The following is a 19,020-nucleotide window of genomic DNA, read 5'->3' on the forward strand; positions in this document are numbered from 1 at the left end:
TTTATAAGCATTTTATTACTATTAAACTTTTAAAATTTTAAAAACGAAGTGATTGGCGTTTTTCACAGAGGGCAACAAAGTCAAGCTGGTCAGTTCAGATAAGAAATAGCAGTATTTCTGTGCACCCAACACGTGGCAATTAATGGGATTCCTAAATGAGAAATAAACCTGCCCTCATGCCACTTCAGGGAAGATCCAATGAGAATGGGGTTTTTTTTGTTCTCTTGGGCAGAGCCACAGTGGGACAAGGATCAGGAAAGAAATATGAACCCTGTTGAAAGTAATTTTTTATTATTTTTTAAGATGTGTTTGTTGTTTTTTTTTTTACTAGGAAAAACACAAAAGACCAACAACAAGCCACCAAGCAAAAAGTTAGTGCCATAACAATCAAATCAAAAGCAGACATTTTAAGATAGAATTTAAGATAAGAATTTTCATAAGAGGTACCAATTTATTGCTGCGTTCAATATCATCACAGCTGACATCACCTGTAGTTCTTCCCACACAATTTTTGCTACTCTGAACACATCTACTTGAAATCCTTGTCTTAAATTAATAAACAGATGAAAGTCACTGTGTTCCTGTCAAGAAAAACAGAATAGCAGCCAAGAGATAATCCACATCTGCTCCCAGCATAAACTGATACAGTCAGCTAATGGCAACTTCCACCACAACCAAACATTTACAGGCTTCTATGATAAAAATTTACAAAGGATATTTTCCCTCTATTTCTCTCTAAAGATCTTTTCAGAGGGCTTAGCAAAGATAGAGCACACATACTCTATCAATAATATAACACAGCTGTTAATCTGAGTCACTGAATCTCAATTTGCCCATAATCCTTCCACTGTTAAGTATTTTCATAGCTTCACAAAAAACCTCATGCTCAAGATTTTGTGAGCTTTTGCCTCAAACTTTACGGTGAAGAGAAGAAAGTGGTGAAATATGTTTACCTTATTCATTGGAGAATAAAATCAGTGAGATTATTGTTTTCCCAGCTGCAGAATAAAACTGAAAGTTTAAAAAACCTAAAGAACTAAAATTCAAAACTAATAAAATAAAAAAGGGACGTTTGCTGGCATCAAATGCTTGTATGGGAAAAACTCTCTAAATATTTTTGCCATTAATATCAACAAAAACCAAGTGAGATATCTTACCTTCTAGTTATTATCGGGACCATTGAGTCAAAGAAGGATTATTCTTTTACTACCTGTTGTACTATCCTACTAATCTAGTTTTAAACACTACAGCTGAGAGCAGAAGGGTCTGCAAAGCTAATTGGAGTCTGTCACCACAGATTTCTGCATAAGCAGCCTTTTGGACATTAATTAAACTGCTAGTTACAAGTTAATGCATAGATTAATTAGGATAGCTATCAGCTCTGGCATGCTCCCTTGGCCTGTAACACCTGTCTTTTCAAACACTTTTGTTTAAACACCAAACAATTTGTAAAACCAGAAACTGTCTTAAAAACATGCTGCAGTATTTTTAGAGTCTCCAGCACTACATTCAAGAACATGCTTGGCTCATGTGGCTTATTTTCCCTCTTTTCCCTTCTAAAATGGATTAACAGAGTGTCAGAAGGCTGCAGATAACTCGTGACTGCTCCAACACACATGTGGAAAGCCAGAGTCTCAGTCCAGGTAAATCAGCAGTAAATTCCCCAGAGTGAGTATCAGCTACTCTGGCATCTGTTCATCAGTCCAAGAAACCTGCATGCTCCCACCAAATTTTGTTTTCAATTATGTTTGTGCTTTGGGAATGTTTTACAGTGGGATCCATCAGAGCTGTTCTTTTTACAGTCACACAATGAAAATGGGGAGCTCTGAAAAAAACAGAATAAAGCAGGGTAAACTCTGCAAAGACCATCAATGAAGACAGGCTATAAACTTGTCAAAGTGGACTCAGCTGCCACCAGTGTCAGTTCCTGCTCCTCTTCTTCCTCCCAACCCTGAGAAATGAAGGTGCAAAGCCACAGCAGGGAAAACATTCATCCACACATGAAATGCAGTAGAGAGTGGGATAATAATAATAATAATACAACTGGAAGAAATAAGATTTTCAGAAGTTACTGCTGATTTAAGTTTGTTTCTTTTTTGGGCATTCAGCTGGGGATATTTTAAACAACCAAGATCTCAGGGAGTGCTGGACACCCAAATATAAAAATGACACCCTGGAAAAGACCTCAAATTAATAATCTAACAATAGCTAAAGGATTCATTTAATAGTTGTTTTGTTGGTTCTTTTTTCATACATACCACTACTATTAATATTCTTCTTAACCCAGTCAAAAAAACCCTAACATTGGTGTATTCTCCTGGGTAGTTCTTCCTTCCACATGCCAAGCCCCAGCCAGTGATTCCATGGAGAGTGTAAAACCCCGAGTTGTCTCCTGAAGGACAAACTAATGGGCCTCCACAATCACCCTGTGAAAAATGCCAATCACTTGTTTTTAAATTTTTTAAAGTTTAATAAAAATAATAAAATGGTTATGAAAATAGCAATATAATTGGAGTAATAATAATTTGGACAATTTGGATTAGGACAATATGAGACAATAGAGACAAAGAGTTACAGACAGTCCAGGTACCTCTTTCTGGGCAAAATAAGCCCAGAAAAGGGACCCACGTTAGCAGAGGATTAACCCTTAAAAGCAACAGCCTGTTGCATATTCATACACCTCATCCATGATGCATAAATTCCATTCAAACACAGGATTCTGTCTGGGCAGTGTCAGCTTCTTCCTCTGAATCCTCACAGCATCTTCAGAGCTGAGCAAAGCAGGAAGAAGTTCATTTCTTCTGATAACGGAGCAATAAATTCTTTTTTCTGAAAGATTCAGGTGTCCTGTGGCTGCTATCTCAGTGCGAGTCCTCTCTTTAAAAAACGTATCTTGCACAGCATAGTTTCTCTTTTAACATTATGTTATAACCTAAAACTATATTTAACACACTACTTAAGATAATCAATACAGCATAACTTTCTAACATAACATATATAATATTCATTTCAATATTTGCAAAAAGCCAGTCATAAAATACACATTTTTCACAACCCTGCACAAGGACAAAGGAACCTTGTCCCGAGCCAACATCACTCCTGATGTTTTTAAAATCTCAGTTCAGCAAGGAGAGGTCCCAGCTGCTCACATGCTTGGGGTTTTCCATTTTTAAAAGACAAAGAAAGGTACAACCTTTGTCGAAGGGAAGTAACTCTTTTTGCAATATGGGTAATTAATATTTGACTGCTAAGGAGTCTTTCACTGTAAATCACCACAGCCTATTTGCAAGAAAACAGCTTTGGGAGGTTTTCCCTTTCTGGAACTCACCTGGCCCAAGGGTAACTCCTTGCCTTCCTGCAGAGAGAATCCTGCACAGATCATGCCCAGGGTCACTTTCCTGGGAAGGTTTATGTAATATGTCAGGCCCCAGGATGGGGACTTCCAGCTGCTGCAGTTTTTTCCCCTTTTCTCTGTCTTGAGTTAAAAGCCATCATCCAGTAGAGGCATGAATGAGTGGTTCCAGAAGGAAGCTTTACCTCTCTCCTTGTCAAATGGTCTCAATCTAAATTACCTGATTTCTCTCCTCCCACCCATATATCTGTTTTGCAATAGATACAGCTGTGCTGTCCATTAGCCTGTACAAATGTGTTCTTTGGTTGCTGACATAGTTACAAAAGAAAACAAAAAATCCTGGAAGCAAAAAATATCAATAATATTAACTTTTAGACAAAGTACCTTGAAAATTGTATCCAGAGTGGGAAACATATGTAAAATGAAATCTAATGTTCTACGGCAGATAGAGAAGGAATTCATGTTTCTTGAGAGAAACACAAGAAAATAAGAATCACATCCTCATATGTGTGTGTTTATAAATACACACCTTTATATTACAAAGTAGTTTAAAATAATGCAGTATTAAAGACCAGCTCTAAATTTCCCCTGCAGTATATGAGAAGTAATTGCCTTGAGATACAGGTTGAAAAATAAAGAAGTTCAGTACTTTTTTTAATGAACTGAAAGCAGGATTAACATGCCATATCACTCCAACATCTATTGTTCAAGCAGAAAAATATTTCTAGTGTAAGTGGGTTTCACTTTTTTCCCCTTATGGTTTTCTTCATTACAGATTTCTTTCTACCTCCTTTTCACCCTGTTGGTTTTTCCTGGAAAGTTTTTTTTGTTGTTGTTGTTGTCTAGATCGGGATATGTGTAGCCATTTATTTCTGTTGAACAAGTCTAAAACTTGAATGGACAGCCTGGCAACTGAGTATTTCCCTCCAAAGCCCATATTTCTGCTAGAGGATCTTCATAAAACTGAGCTAGAGAGTGAAAACTTTTTAACATGCCTGTTCTCCAAAAACTAACATACAGACAAAAGGACTGTTCCAGCACAGAATGTGGTATTTAAAACACAGCCACAACATGCCCAAGCAGCAAAGACTGCATACCTGCTTCAGGTGCACCCCACCCTGTGACCACACACATCCTCGAGGGCTCCAGCACCTCCTCCCTGGATGGGGGTGAAGTCCAATTCACACAGAATTGTGTGAATTCCAAGAGCTCAGCCAGTTGCAGCAGGGCAGTGTCAGAGTAAAAGTTTGGGTGTATAAAATTCTGCTTGACTGACATTTTCTAGGAAAGCAAAGACATTGACATTTTCTGAGAGACTTGGGAGTGTGAGGCTTTAAGTAACTTTGGTTTTATCAATTTCCAAGATGCCTTAAGAAGGGAACACATTTAAAAGCAGCTCCAGAACACACCAGCTTTCTGATATTAACAAGTCAAGATTTTGCATCTGTGACATGGAACATGCAGAAAACTCTATCCAGCAAGGGTAGGAAGAGAGCCTTGCAAAAAACATTTATCCAGTGCGAGCCAAGTGGCAACTTGTGCCCCTCTCACTCACATCCTCTGGGATTCTGAGCTTTGGAGCCCAGTGAAGGCACAGATCTGTGCTGACAGGCACCCAAAAGCTGTTGTGTAAATGCAGATTAGGATCAGCGTTCAGGCTGCTGGATTGCTTCATCATGGGGAATTTGGGAATCTGCATTAAAAACTATTTTGAAAAAGCGCACGGCTGTGACAGCCCGTCCTTGGGCAAGGACTGCTCCCCCACAGATGTGCTCATCTGCAATTTGCACGCTGGGCTGCAAATTGTAAAGTGTGCAAAGGCCACGAGGAGGGCACAGCTTCTTCACCTCCCCTTTTCCCACTGAAGAGGAACCTGCGCTGATTTGAAGGCACTCCACAAGCATCCCCTGAAACAGAAAGCGCTGATGTTCCAAGGAGTCTTTAGAGGTTAGGTTAACACTGGGAGAAGTAAAGAACATTCCAGTTAAGGGCAACCCCACAGCTCTTCAAGCTCCCTTTTTCGCTAAATCTTCCATTTTCTTTCATTTAATAGGATCCAAATGTTTAGACCAAAATGAGGAGATGATCCTAGCAAAAACAGAGCTTCACCAAGATGAAAGCTAGCATTTACCTTCAGAAGTTTTGGCCTCAAACCTACAATGAACAGGGACTCATCCAGTTTTCTATAGACTACTAGAGGGGGAAAGGGCAGCTCTAAAATGCTGATTGTTATTTTCAATTACTCTGTAGTCTTTGCAATTGTTTTCACCGAGGGAAGTAGGTGTAAACTGACATACAAGCTGAAATGTTATTGGGTAGCTGTACATCACTTAGCAATCTGAAGGAAACAAGAAAAATTAGGTTCTGCTAAAGTCAAAGCATGTAAATGTCACTGTGCATATTTTTATTTCCTCAAAATATCTTACTAAAAAAGTCTGGACCAACTGCAACCATTAGGTATTTTGAGAATTTATAGTCCAAAAGGTACTCTCTATTCCCATGAAGGAAGCATAACTGACGTTGTCTTACCTGTTATAACCTTTATTTCTTCTTTAGCAACATTCATGTTTTCAAAATCTTCGTCTTTAGTTGAATTCAAAATATTTGAATCTAGCAAATGAGGGTTGTCAGTGTGTCTTGAGTAATATTTGTATTATAGAATAACTTTTATTTCCTTATTTGTTTTTGTAGAAGAAGCAGATTTCTCTTGTAGGGTTGTGTGCTATTACAGCATTAAAGTGCTATTTAAAGTGTGCCACAAACACAACTCCCAGCTTTTAGCCAGATTCATTGTTTGTCTTCACCATTCATTAGGTCTTTGTTTAATACCTGAAGAGGTTCACAGTCCTTTTATTTTTCACTGAAATAATTTGTTAGATGAGAATCTCCTAGAGCAAAATAATTCTGAATATCCAGTGCACTGAAGAGGCCTTTGTGCTGCCCCAAGGAGGCATTTTCCCAAGTTTCTGTTTAGTTTTCTGTTCCCTGTTAGATGAATCCTGCAAAGGTCTCTGTCTCATCAGGGTGGAAGACAACCAGCATCACAGCAGAGGAGCTTGGAGCACATGCTAGTAGGGCAAATCCACAAGACTCAACTAAAAATGAGGAAGCAAAGGCTCACTAAATGATTAACAGGTGCTTTTTAACCCTTCTCTCTTTCAACAGTGGGTGCACAGTTTTCTGTATATTCCAGACAGGAAGGTAAAAAGCAACCATGAGGAAGAGATAGGCAGGCTGAGGCTGAAGGGCTGACCTGTTCCTGGCAGCTCAGAAGTTTCCTCATCAGAACAAGGAGTCTCTGGCATCATTTCACAACAGTCTGTTACAGCACCCACAAACTTCCTTACAAACAAAACACCCCAGCTATCTGATTTTCCCTAATCTAAGCACCAGCTTCAAGCAAGTGCTGAGAACAGTTTTTTGGGATAGGATTTCCTCTCATTCACTATAAGCCAAGTGGGGAAAAAAATTAAAAATTACATGAATGATGTTCTGGAGTGATGAACAGACTCTGAAAAGATGTCTTGGGTGCTTTGTGTGTGATCGTTCCTATAGACCCAAATTACTGTGCTATGTATTTTCTTCACTGGAACCAATTCAGAACTGCATTTCACACAGAATTTAAACACTCAAAAATTGTTCACTTCAATGTGGCTTTGCCTATCTAAGTTGAGAAGAATTAGCAAGACCTGCAAGCATTTTTCAAGGTACTGAAACTAGTACTATAATATTACCTGAGACTCTACAAGCAAATTTACCTTGGTCAATAGGGCTAGTGAAAGTCATAAAATACATAGAACATCCCCAAAATAAAAAAATCAAAAGTCAAACCAATTTCCTCTTCTTTTCCCACATCTTCATACAGAGTCATGGCATCATAGGACAAATCTTCACTCTCTTCTACTTCAAAAGACTGGTATGTAAGCTTTAAATTTAAAATTGAAAGAGTGAATCTTGTTTTGAAAGTCATATGGAAAAAATCCCAAGATCTGCAGGGTCTTTAGGATTGTGAGTGATTCCTGCAAGGTTTGGTTTCTGTGACATTCAGACCTCTCACAGGTGATACATAAATATTAAATTTTCTAGAAGAATCTGTCATGATGAAATTTAACCCAGGAAATCCTATTTTACCTTAACCTAAAGGACAAATCCAAACCTATCTGGGATGGATAGTGATTTCTCTTTCCTGCATCCAGCAGCATCATCCATGCTCATGTTGCTTGATCTTGCACATTACTTGGTTTAAACTTACCAGGAAGAATATCTGGTGTAAGAGCTTTGTAGGTAATGGAAAATCTAATTCCACAATCCTCATCATTAGGAGCAAATTTCAGCCTTATGCTATTGGAGCCAATCAAAAGAGGTAATGCAAGATCTCCTCCACAGAATTTCCCTGAAACATAACATTAGAAAATAATCACTGTTCAAAGCCTTCAGTTACTTGAGAAAACTTGCATGTACCATTTTTAATACTTAGCTATCAAATTTTAGGATTAAAGGGAAATTTCCTATTCATCCTTCTACTTTCCTTATTAATCCGTTAGCCCAGATAGATTCACGCTATTAAAAATTGAAAATCATTGACACCAGAAATGTGATGCAGTTCCCTGCCAGGCATTTTCCAACCATTTCACCTCCCACCTCTTTTTCTTTTATTTCTTTTATTTATCCTGTGTCTCAATGTATCGATCAAGCAAGTGAAACAATCAGCCACCACCTCACTGGGTGCCCTTGCTGTTGGAATAAGGAGTGCTCTGACAGGTTATAGAGCTCAAAAATCTTTTCCAGCCTGAATGATTGTTTCAAAGAACGAGGGGACAAAAACTCACCCACAAGCGTGTCATCCTTTGAGCAGACTGATAAAGAATCATAGTCACAGAAAAAGGGGGAGAAACAAAGCCATGTGTAATTCCCTTCTGGCACAAATAGAGTCCATACACACAATCTGGAAGAAGAAATCAGTTCCCATTCATAAAAATGCAACCAAAACCTACACTTGCATGGGGAATATTCTCTGGGGGAAGACACTGTTTGCTCTGCTTACTCATGGTTTTGATAGAACTGTTCAGTTAAATCATAATGGAAGGAATTAGGTTTGACACATATGCAATCAGCTGTTCCACAAAAATCTCAAACATCTGGAGGATACTGTGAGACAGGGTTGCTGAGTTGCACTTTGGTTCTGCAGGCAGACTGATGCTGTGTTTTCTCTTTTCTTTTATTTGTAATTCTGGTAAATCAGCTTTAAACCCCATCCTCTGGGAGCAAGAATGAAGCCCTGCCAATGGACTCTCATTTTTTTGTAAATGGCAGTGCTTATTTCTTACCTTAAAGAAACTCTTGGCGACATGAAGATTTCACTAGAAATAATGTTCAGTGAGGAAAAATGGATACCCCAGAGCATAACAAAAGTGTTCATGGCAGCCCATGTGAAATAATGCCCTTGGTTATGTTACAGCAGGACACTTTTGCAACAGTTCAATGTGCTGCTAAAAATTACTTTAATAAAGGAAGCAGAAGCTTTCCTCTTTGGTCAAGTGTCAGCAGAAACCACAAAAATCATCTCCTCTTGCCCTTCCTTCTCCTTGCAAGGTAACCCAGTGGGAGCAGCATTTATCAACAACCCTGTAAACACAAACAAATTTAAGGAGGAAAGTACTTATTAGATTATTGCACCTGCAGCATCCTGGGAAGACCAACAAAAGCTGGCAAAAGTGTTTTTGAAAAGGTTTCCTCCTTTATAAATTCCAGCTATTTTGGGGAGGGCTTTTTATGCTTTAACGCAAATAAAATATATTGGGGGAAAGTAATGTGCTCACCTGAGGGGCTTTTCACTTTCAGATCTAATGAAGGAGGGATAGGGAAGGGGGAGGAAAAAGAAGAATAAATTACTGCAGTTTCATGTTCACAATTTATTTTTGTCCATGTGAAATGGCACTGAGGCAACTCCCAGTGCTTTCTGGGGACACAGTGCCTACAATAAACTAGGGCTTAGAATCAAAACAAATTTGCAAGTTCAGGGAATGCTGATGTTGAAATAAGCATTTCTGGAGTAGCCACCACCAGAAGGAACCATGCTTTGACAGCCCACCACTCAGTCTGAGCAGCACTTTTTCAGAAGCTAAACCCTTTTCATTTTTCTCTGACATTATGGGGGTTCCTTCTTTGAATCATCAATTGAAGATGGCTTCTAATAGGAAATTTTATTTTTCTCCTCTCATTTTCTTCTCTTCCCATTGACTAAACCTCTTAAATAACCTTCCCTCAGTTTTTCAATTCTCTGTTTAAGTTTTGACACAGTCTTCAAATCCCTTTAAGGAAATTAGCCCAAACTAGAAGAAAATGTCAATTCAGTTTCTCATAACTCTCAGTAAAGCTCACCCCTGCCATTTATATCTCCAGCTCCATGACTTTGGCAGTGGTGCCTGATGGTCACACACTGCTCCTCACTACAGAGGGCCTTTTGGGAAAAGCAAACAAAAGCACTTCTGAGCATGACTTGTCCCCATGTTGTTGTCAGATGAGTGATGCAACATGTTTTAGTTGAGAAAAATGGCAAGTGACTTCAAAGAAGTGCATATGAATCTCTGATACTTTCAACTGGTGAATTTCCACTTAAAAAAAAGAAAAATTCCAATAAACATGCTAACTGGCTAGCTGCATAAAAGGAGCATTCTTAAAAAAAAAAAAAAAAAAAAAAAGGTCCAAGTAAGAGGTAAAGTGCATTTACAATGCTCTCAATTTGGTTTTGACAACTACCTGTCAGTAACACTCCAAGGGACTGTGAAACGCTGCAGTGCTTTGACAGGAAATCATGTATGTGCTGTATCCTGAGAAAAGATAAAATTAAATAAAACGCTCCAAGACAGAGGATTTGCCACAAGCATTACTGCAGGGACTTCGTTACCAGCACAGCAGCATGCTGAGGGGTCTGGGAATATTCCCAGGGATAAATATAAAATAAATCCTCTGTTGTAATGTTTGTTCTTCTCATCCCCTCTCCAGCTGCAGGCACATCCCATCCCCAGGAGATGACACCAGCAAGGCTCCAGCCCCCAGGCTTGCCTTGACAAAAAGGGGTCTACCTGGAAAAAAAGCCCAGCAAAATCCTGGGAGCCAGCCCTTGTACGGCTGAGGAAGCCTTAAAGAGCTTGTTGGGGTGTCTTTTGTGCCTTACTGAGAACCTGCAACAGAGGGGACAATGGGTTTTAAAAGAGCTGTAAAGACACACATTTTTGGGGTGTTCAGTCAGGACTGTCAAGAAGGGGAGAGAGATTAATTTCCTCATGGGTTCATCTCTGAAGTGCTTGAACGTGTAAAAAAGGAGTGAGGAACAATCACTTAATCTTTATCCCACTTTTTTTCCTTCCTGTAATCCAATTCTTTCCAACATTAATTAATTTATCAAGTGTTCTTAAGTTAGAAAGCCCTAAGCATTATTGCAGTGAGGTACATTGCAAAATTGCTCTCAGGAACCTGTCCTACAACCCATACAATAATTAAAAAGGAATCACGTCATTAAGTGTATTGCCCCATAGGGGACTTTTGAAAGAATTCCTACATCCAAACCTCCCAGTTTACAGTGAATTTGTTTACTTTGTTTACAGTGCCAGCTGTGGCTCTGCTGCAGCAGGGATCCTGCACAAGGGGGGAGTTTTCCTCTGCAGCTCCAGGGCTGCTGCAGATGGGCCTGGGCTCCCTCTGGCCATGCAGGGCAGCAGAAAGCTGCTCCTCTGGCAATGCAGGGGGCAAAGGCTGCTGGGGTGTCCCAAAGCTCAGATTGGATCCAGGCAGGAATGCTTGGCTCCTCCCCTGGGCAGAGCATCTCCCCATGGGCTGCTGGGATTGGATCAGCCATGCAGGGACACTCAGTGGCCATTAACCAAAGATAATTATTAATGAATGGCCCATTAACAGCAGAGATCTCCTGGAGGGAGGATTGGCCATGGGAGAGATAAAGAAAAAACTTCCCCATGGACAGCAGAGAACTGCCCCAGCTCTGACAGATGGAAACAGAATACACACCTCCATTTCCAACCCAACACACCAAATTTAATAGAGCATGGTTCTTCCACACATCGTCACTGAAGCCTTTGCTGTAAAATATTGAAACCTCTCTGGAACTTTTATTTTTGAGGCAAAATGAAATTACCATGGCATGCTTTGCTAGCAACTTACCCAGGCAGATCTACACATGGAAATAGAGCTCACATGGAGTGAATATCAGGTGCTATTTGCCCCAACAATTTCTACAGCTTTTTGAGGAGGCAAAACTTTATACTGCCTGCAAACTTTATACTTAGCCAATATTACAGACCTGAGAAACACACCACAAGTTTATAATGTTGTTGGCAGCATGCTCAGTGTTTTATTTTTTGGCCAAAGGCTTCCCAATAACTATCCCCCCAATCCACTATCAGTGACCAGCTTAACAATCATTTATGTGTTTATGCAATTCTAGTTTTTCATACTTTCCCCTGCCAGTCAAAGGATAACAAACCCCTGCTTTTATTCTGAATATGCAGTTTTATAAGAATTGAATATAAACCCTGTCGTAGAAACTTTGAATTGCAGTTGGTTTGGGTCTTTTTCTGGCACAGATGCAGAAATTATTGGGTGCAGTTTTCCTACTAGTCCTGAGGTAATCTCCATTTCTGCCACTTCTGAAACCCGTGTGACCAACATGATTCCAGCTCTAATCAAAAACTTTTTTAAAGCTGCTTTTCTTCTGGGATTCATTTATATTTTACAGGGACAAAACAAACCCTCCAGATCCCTAAACCAGTTCCATGTACAGCAGAGCTCTGAGCTCACCCACCACAACAGGAGGGCATAAAAACAAGAATAAACAATCCCTGTGGTTATGAGTGATGATACACGAGCCACTGATGTGGAATGGAAGATGGAGAAACAATGGGCAGATGGAGAAACAATCCAAATTGTATACTTTCTCACAAAACTCCTAAGTTTACAGTTTGGTCACAAGAAACAAACACAGTGCTCATTGGAATAGGCACTTGCAGGTTTCTCTATTTATCCTTCTTTCTTTCTTGGTTTCTTTGTCAATGACCTTGGTAGGAAATTCTTTTGGAGTAACATGGATCCTCTTATCAAACTTCTCTCTGGCTCACAGCAGTCACTGTAAAACCTCCTCCACAATTCCCCTTTTTTTTGTATTTTAGCCACAAACACAACTGCAAAGGACTTTGCAGGGCCCTTGCCAAAATCCAAGCAGACAGGGGAGACACAAAACGATGAAGACAACCAGCAACAAAATCACCAACCCAGCTTCCAACAGACCACAGGCAAGGGTCAAATCCACCACAGCACCACTGCTCTCCTTTGCTCTGAATCCCAGTGCAGAGCTGGCTCTGTGTCCCAAAACTTTGCAGCGAGAAAAACAAAGCCATGGAATCACTAACTGTCCCAAACTGTTTTAGCAGGCAGAGCCTGTTCCTGCTGGCCCCAAAATAATGGCAGATTAATAAAACATTAATCAATCTTAGTCAGCCTGGGCTGTCCCTGCTTTTGCTGTGCACTGGGAGAATGAAATGCTCGTAAACCAAAGTGTGCTCAGAGCTGTAGAAATCAGTAGAAAAAAACCAAGATTTAAATGGGATTGGTTTTTTGGGGTTTGGCTTTTTTTTTTTTTTTGTGCTTTGGTTTTTTTAAATACAATAAGCTGTGCTTTCGAGGGTCACATCCTAACAGTTTGCAAGGTCACTGCAGGAAAACTGGAAAACCTCTAAGCTCAATAAAATTCATGGTGTCATATTCTAAACAAGACACAATGTCTTGAAATATGAGACTTGATAAATCTTATAATTCATGCACTATTCTTCTGAATACAATTGTTCTTAACTGAAAACAGGTTCGTTTTAACACGGAATTAATGTATTTATGTTTGGATAGTTGAGCAGGAATTTTGATTTTCCAACAAACTTATTTTTCAGCAGTTTTAATCTATTATAATTCCAATTACTCCAAGTTTGCTGTAACAACAACAACCAAAAAATCAAATCTAATTCTCAAGGTAAGCCCATTATTCCCTGCCTTTTCCCCAAAAGCTTATGAAAGATCCTGAATGGCACCAGCAAAACACTCACCTCAGTTTTATTATGCTTTAAAAGCCACCATCCACCCTCACATTGAGGGAGGACAGCTTGGCATTCACCTTTTTTAGTCAGAACCTTCATGTTACTTCAAAGACCAATAAATTGAAAAGCTGAGGGAATTAAGGATTCTCAGTTCTTAAAATCACAACATTAAGTACCTCTGCAATTCCCAACCATGTTTTTTCTCTCTCCCTCTGTGCAAATAAAGTCACATATCGAAGCCAAACCATGCTACAGCTTCACTTGGGATTCGTGGGTTTGGGATTCATGTACTTTTTTTGGACCATCAGAGGTCACTGATAAATATACCTGACTAGCAAAAGACAAACTACAAGATTTCAGCTCAATATTCCCACGTGAATCCTAGTTAATCCTGGTCTTCTAGTTCAGGATTATAGCTAAGTTTGGGTGAAAACTGCAAAAAAAGACCTACAAACAAAAAGTTTGCATTGCTCGCTGTGCTATCAACTCATTTTCCAGAAAAAATCATATCCACGATTTTTCAGTCAACCAACCAGCCTTTTTGGGGGAGCAGATTGTTGTTGTCTGAAAATTTAGAAAATAAGTATTTATAAAAAAGTCAGAGACAAAAGCCAAAAGCCAGTATAATTTTGAACCTATGCGATTCCATCTATTAATAAAAACAGCGCTGACAGGTGCCTGTTTCTCTACCAAAGGCAAACTGACAGCCAAAAACCACCAGGCAAATCCTTCCCAAGTGATCCAAATCATCTGATGAGGGTTCTGGCAGTGCTTGCTGATCCCTGATGGCTTTAAACCACCCCAAAATTAGGCTGCTACCAAGAGGGCATTCTGCTCATTGCCCTCATATCACACTCAGCCCTGGCCAGGCTCTGTGGAGACCTGGGCTGGTTTTATGGAGCTGGGTTTGCTCTTGTAGCAGGATTGGTTTCTTGACCAAAGCTTTTTGCCAAAAATTGAATGCCAGTGCCGATGCAAAGGAATGAATACATACCCTAGACAGAACCCAGCCGGTTCCTTCCACGTGTCACTCACAATTTAAAGCATCAAAATCCATCATGAAATTCAGCTGGGCTGTTCTAGACACAGCCCTGTCCTCAGAGCAGATCCAGAATTTTCAGTTCTGTTCCAAGCTTGTGCTCCAAGCTCCTGCTCCGGGTGAATGAGTCTCAGCCAAGCATCCTGAAATGTTGAGGTACCACCTCTCACACTCCAGGCATGACGAAATCCCAGTTTTCTCCAGGGCTGAAGATCCCCAAAGGACAGAGCAGCTTTGTGGGCTTTCAGCAGCACAGCAGGAGTTGAAGGTCACCCAGTAACTCTGGGGTTTGAAGAGGAAAAGTTGCTGTCAGCCCTGCAGAGCTTTGGTGTGCTCCACATCCTCCCAAGTGTTAGTGAGCCCCTCAGCTCAGGCTGCCCTGGATGCAGAGGGGAGGCTTTGAAAACTTCCTCCCTCACTGTTCCCATCTCAGCCACCTCAAACTGAAAAGGATGAGGGTTCTTGCCCTGAGTGGTGTTTTATTGCCTCCAATCAGCTCCAGCAAGCACGCAGAGGGAGCAGCAAAGCTGAAGGGTTGGATCTTGATAATGTTTTCACCTCACCCTCCTAAATTCTTCAGCTGGCCCATCAGGGCACAGAATAAAGTGCACAAGGGCAAGAATGCCCAAAGGAGCACTTGCAGCAAGAAGAACACACAGAAACCCCCCCAGAACATTTGTTCTTTAATTCAGGATTTTGGATATGCATCAAGATCTGTTTGAGTCTCCTGGGCAATGAAAAAGGAGTACAATTTTAACACAAAATGCATTTTTTCATCCTGCAATGCTCAATAGTTGATGTACCAGCCAAAAGTCTCTGGTGACCAGGAATTGAAAGAAACAGCAGCTGCTGGCCTTTTCCCACTTTTCACTGCAGCTGCATTTTTCCATTTTCCAGTAAATGAGAATTGCAGATACAGGCTCAGTTACTTACACCTGTGATGAGCAATTTTCCTTTTTGCAGCTAAGTCTCCTCCCAGACAGAATTTTTACCTTTCCAAGCAAACAAGACCAAAACCAAACAAGGCCAACAAAAGCAGAAACACTGCAGGCTATGGAGAGCACAATGCATTGATATCAGCCAAAGCTTCCCTTGGGTGGAGCCCAGGCTTACACTGGTTAATTAGGAAAGGACAAATGAAGGAAGAGAGAGGGAACAAAATTGTGCTTAGCTTAAGTATTTGCCCTGAATATTCCAAAATGCTTTGTAAGGACAGATCAATACTAATTGATATGTCCTTATTTCTGCTAATATTTGGCATATGGATTAAACAAATCAGCAGAAGTCAGAAGCAGGTTGGTCACTTAACTCCCAGCTTAGTCCCCTTGGGAATGTTTTGTGAAATGCAAAAGTCTTAATAGCACAGTGGCAGCCGCTCAAGGTAAACAGAAACAAAAAATAAAAAATCCAGTGCATCACCTGATTTTTGGAGAGCACAGTGGATACATTTCAATACTTTTAACATGGGTAAAGATTTACAGTATTACAGAATATGCTCAAAATACAGAAAGCGCCATCTCAGGCAGGCAGCAGTGAGATGAATCCTTGCAAATTTTTTCAGAAACACAATAAAATAAAATAAAATATATAAAATAAAAATAAAATAAAAATAAAAATAAAAATAAAAATAAAAATAAAAATAAAAATAAAAATAAGCAATAAAATATAAAATAAAATATAAAATAAAATATAAAATAAAATATAAAATAAAATATAAAATAAAATATAAAATAAAATATAAAATAAAATATAAAATAAAAAATTAAAAAAAAAAAAAAGAGTTTTACATCAGCCTGGCTATGCTGTCAGTCGTGTCTGCACTTCACATCACACTAAGACCAGGAGGTGAAAGGAGAGAACTGCAGGTGGCTCCAGGTATCCCTGCCCAGCCTGGTTCTCATCTCCCTGCCTTGCTGGGAGATAGAGCTGAGCCCAAAGAGTAGGAAGAGATGGATGACCTGTCAAACAAGCTTTAAAGTCCATGAGAAGGAAGTCCAGGAGTAATCCATGTATTTGCTCCTGATCAGCCAAGTGAGAGCAGCTTCCCCTTTTACAGGAGTCTGTTTTGCTCTATTCCAGGCTGGGTCTCCATGGCTAAACCACTCATTTTCAATCACACAATCAAATGCAACCAAGAGCAGGTTCACAGCCCGCGAACCAGAAAGGAGGAAAGAACAAAGTCAAGAAGTATCATGCTCATAAAGTTATTTATGTTGTGCCAAAACTGTGGAAAGGTGGATTTAAAACTCTTCAAATTTGGGGTATTTTCAAGCTGAAAACTAGAGAGTGTGTTGGGATTGTAAAAGACTTCCAGGTACACAGTTCCCAGTTTTAAACATGGAGATGGAGACACAGAACAAGAGAGACAGAGGGGGGAACTGCAAAAAAGTTAAAATCAGAACTTTGTCTCCTGCTCCTGATGCTCCCAGAGCAATGTGAGACTGTGGGGAGCACAAGGAGCAAGCCATTCCAGAGAGATGGGGAAAGCCGGGCCAGACAGGATAAATGAACAAGGATGGGATATTTCCTCATTTCCAATTAAAATGCAGGCAGCAGCAGGATCTCCTGCGCTGACATTTGTCCTGCTGGTGGGATACACCCTCAGTAACCAGCGCTGGGAAAGGCAGCAGCCCTGTTCTGTCCCAGCTCTGCCATCAGATGGCAGAACAGCACCAGCTCTGCCACCGATGCGTGGATTAACTTCCCATGGTCTGCTTCAGTAACAGCCAGCTGTAAAAATCAATATAAAAATTGATCGTTTCCCATAAAAAGAAATATTTTCGATAAAAATGTATTGTTTCCCTTGGCACTGCAAGGCAAAACCCATTCAAACACAGTGAGATGTTTAAAGCCTGGTCAGAAGGTTTGGTTCACCCTCCTTTCAGGTCTCTGTAGAAATTCATGTCAGCCTGGTTTTCGTGCTTGCAGAGAAAGCTTAAGGAAAGCTGAGGCACCTGCTCTTTGACCATAATGAGGAGCCACATGAGGCACATCAGTGATACACATCTGGCTGCAGGGGTTTTGTTTTTGCCTGGTTTTGCCCGTTTTGTGGCCATTCTCAATGAGGTGAGGGCACAAGGGGCAGGAATTTCAAACCCTTTCTGTGCCGCAGCAAACCTGAGCAGGATTCACCCTTGTGGATGCGCTGACACAAAGTCATTTGGGTTTCAGCTGACTTAGAATTCTCCAGCTGGACCCATATTCCTATTTTTCCACTTTCATCACCAGACTCCTGATCACAAGCAGATTCTGCCACAGGAGACTTGTGGCTCAGGTATTGCCAGCAATGAAACTTAGAGAAGTTTAGAGAACAGAGTTTGTGCTACAGTAAATGCCACAGCAGGACGAGCAAGGGGAAGTAGAAAATGTTGGTCTTGAAGCCAAGGGGATTCCCTGTCTCTGCAACCGTCGGTGTAGCTGTAAATAATGAGGAGGAAATAAGAACTCTGCCTTAAAAATATTCAGTACTTTGAATATGCAAGCATGACTGAAAAAAGAATTGGGAAGGGAAGAGGCAAAAAACAATAGCAAAAATGCTGAATAGTGGAGCTACAAAAAAAAAAAAAACCTGAAACACCCTTGTATTGTTTGTAAGAAATGTGATCATGCAAGCTGTGAAGCAGAATCGTGGATGTGCAGCCATCCCAGCACATGCCTGCCTTGGAAGGGATGAATTTCAGCTGTCTCAGCAATATTTGGCAAAGCTGGGAGAGCTTAAGGGTGCAGGTTCCTCCTGTCAGGCCTGCAGGGACAGGGCAGGGCCAGGCCCCAGCTGCACGTTGCAACAAAACCACCGCAGAAGAGACTTAAAAGCTTAAAGAAGATGGAGCCAAAGGAGTTCCAGGGTGAAACTGCAGTGGGTGGAAAAGTGAACTGTGCCACTGCCTGAGTCTCTTAAGCAATCCAGCCAAGGGCTGCAGGCCTCTGAGGAACATCACGGCACCACAGAAACCACACCATGCTCAGAGACAGGAAGGCCTTGGCCTCTCACCAGCAGATGTGAGGCGTTCACACCATCAGCAGCAGCTGAAACCATCAGATTCTTTGCAATGGATTCCTCCCAAGGCAGGCAGGTGAGCTCCAATGCCAGCCCTCTCTCCAAGAGTGTCTTGGGGACACTCATTCCTGCCAGAGTGGCACAGGGAGATTTGGCCACCACGTTCATTCCTGCCCCAAAAACACCAAGGTAAGTTCAACCAAGGCAGGCACGGTGTTCAGGTAAACTGGACAAGCTTTGCTCTCAGTTTGGTGTGAACAGGAGGCAGAATTGCACCACTACAAATTCTGTGCAAGCTCAAGACTTCGTGGCCATGGGGGTGGTGAACAGCCCTGTGCTGATGGTGCAAGAGCTCTGGCCAGTTCTGAAAAAAATCAAAAAGCCCGAAAAGGCCAGCCACACAACAAAGTAGACAGCAAATACTAACTCCCTGCAGAAAAAAACAGCTGAAACACACTGAACAGCAGCGTTTCTTTCACAACTTTGTGCACAATGCAACCCTTTTTATGCAGGAAAGTGCCATGTCAAGCCCTCA

General features: G+C 40.8%; 1 protein-coding gene across 1 annotated transcript; it reads right to left on the reverse strand.

Annotated features, from left to right (window-relative positions):
• Positions 1-1,802: 1,802 nt before the first annotated feature.
• OVCH2 (ovochymase 2) lies at positions 1,803-18,653 on the reverse strand. The gene is given in 18 exon segments (XM_074542206.1): positions 1,803-1,825; positions 2,259-2,300; positions 2,303-2,445; positions 3,345-3,428; positions 3,430-3,475; positions 4,450-4,633; positions 5,077-5,154; positions 5,156-5,259; positions 5,882-5,988; positions 6,351-6,447; positions 7,184-7,341; positions 7,410-7,444; positions 7,573-7,745; positions 8,182-8,297; positions 8,397-8,466; positions 10,260-10,373; positions 10,376-10,433; positions 18,480-18,653. Coding segments are annotated over 18 exon segments (1,806 nt in total).
• Between the last annotated feature and the right edge of the window lie 367 nt (positions 18,654-19,020).

This window comes from Zonotrichia albicollis, chromosome 6 (genome assembly GCF_047830755.1).
Source record: "Zonotrichia albicollis isolate bZonAlb1 chromosome 6, bZonAlb1.hap1, whole genome shotgun sequence".
Taxonomy (NCBI): Eukaryota; Metazoa; Chordata; class Aves; order Passeriformes; family Passerellidae; genus Zonotrichia; species Zonotrichia albicollis.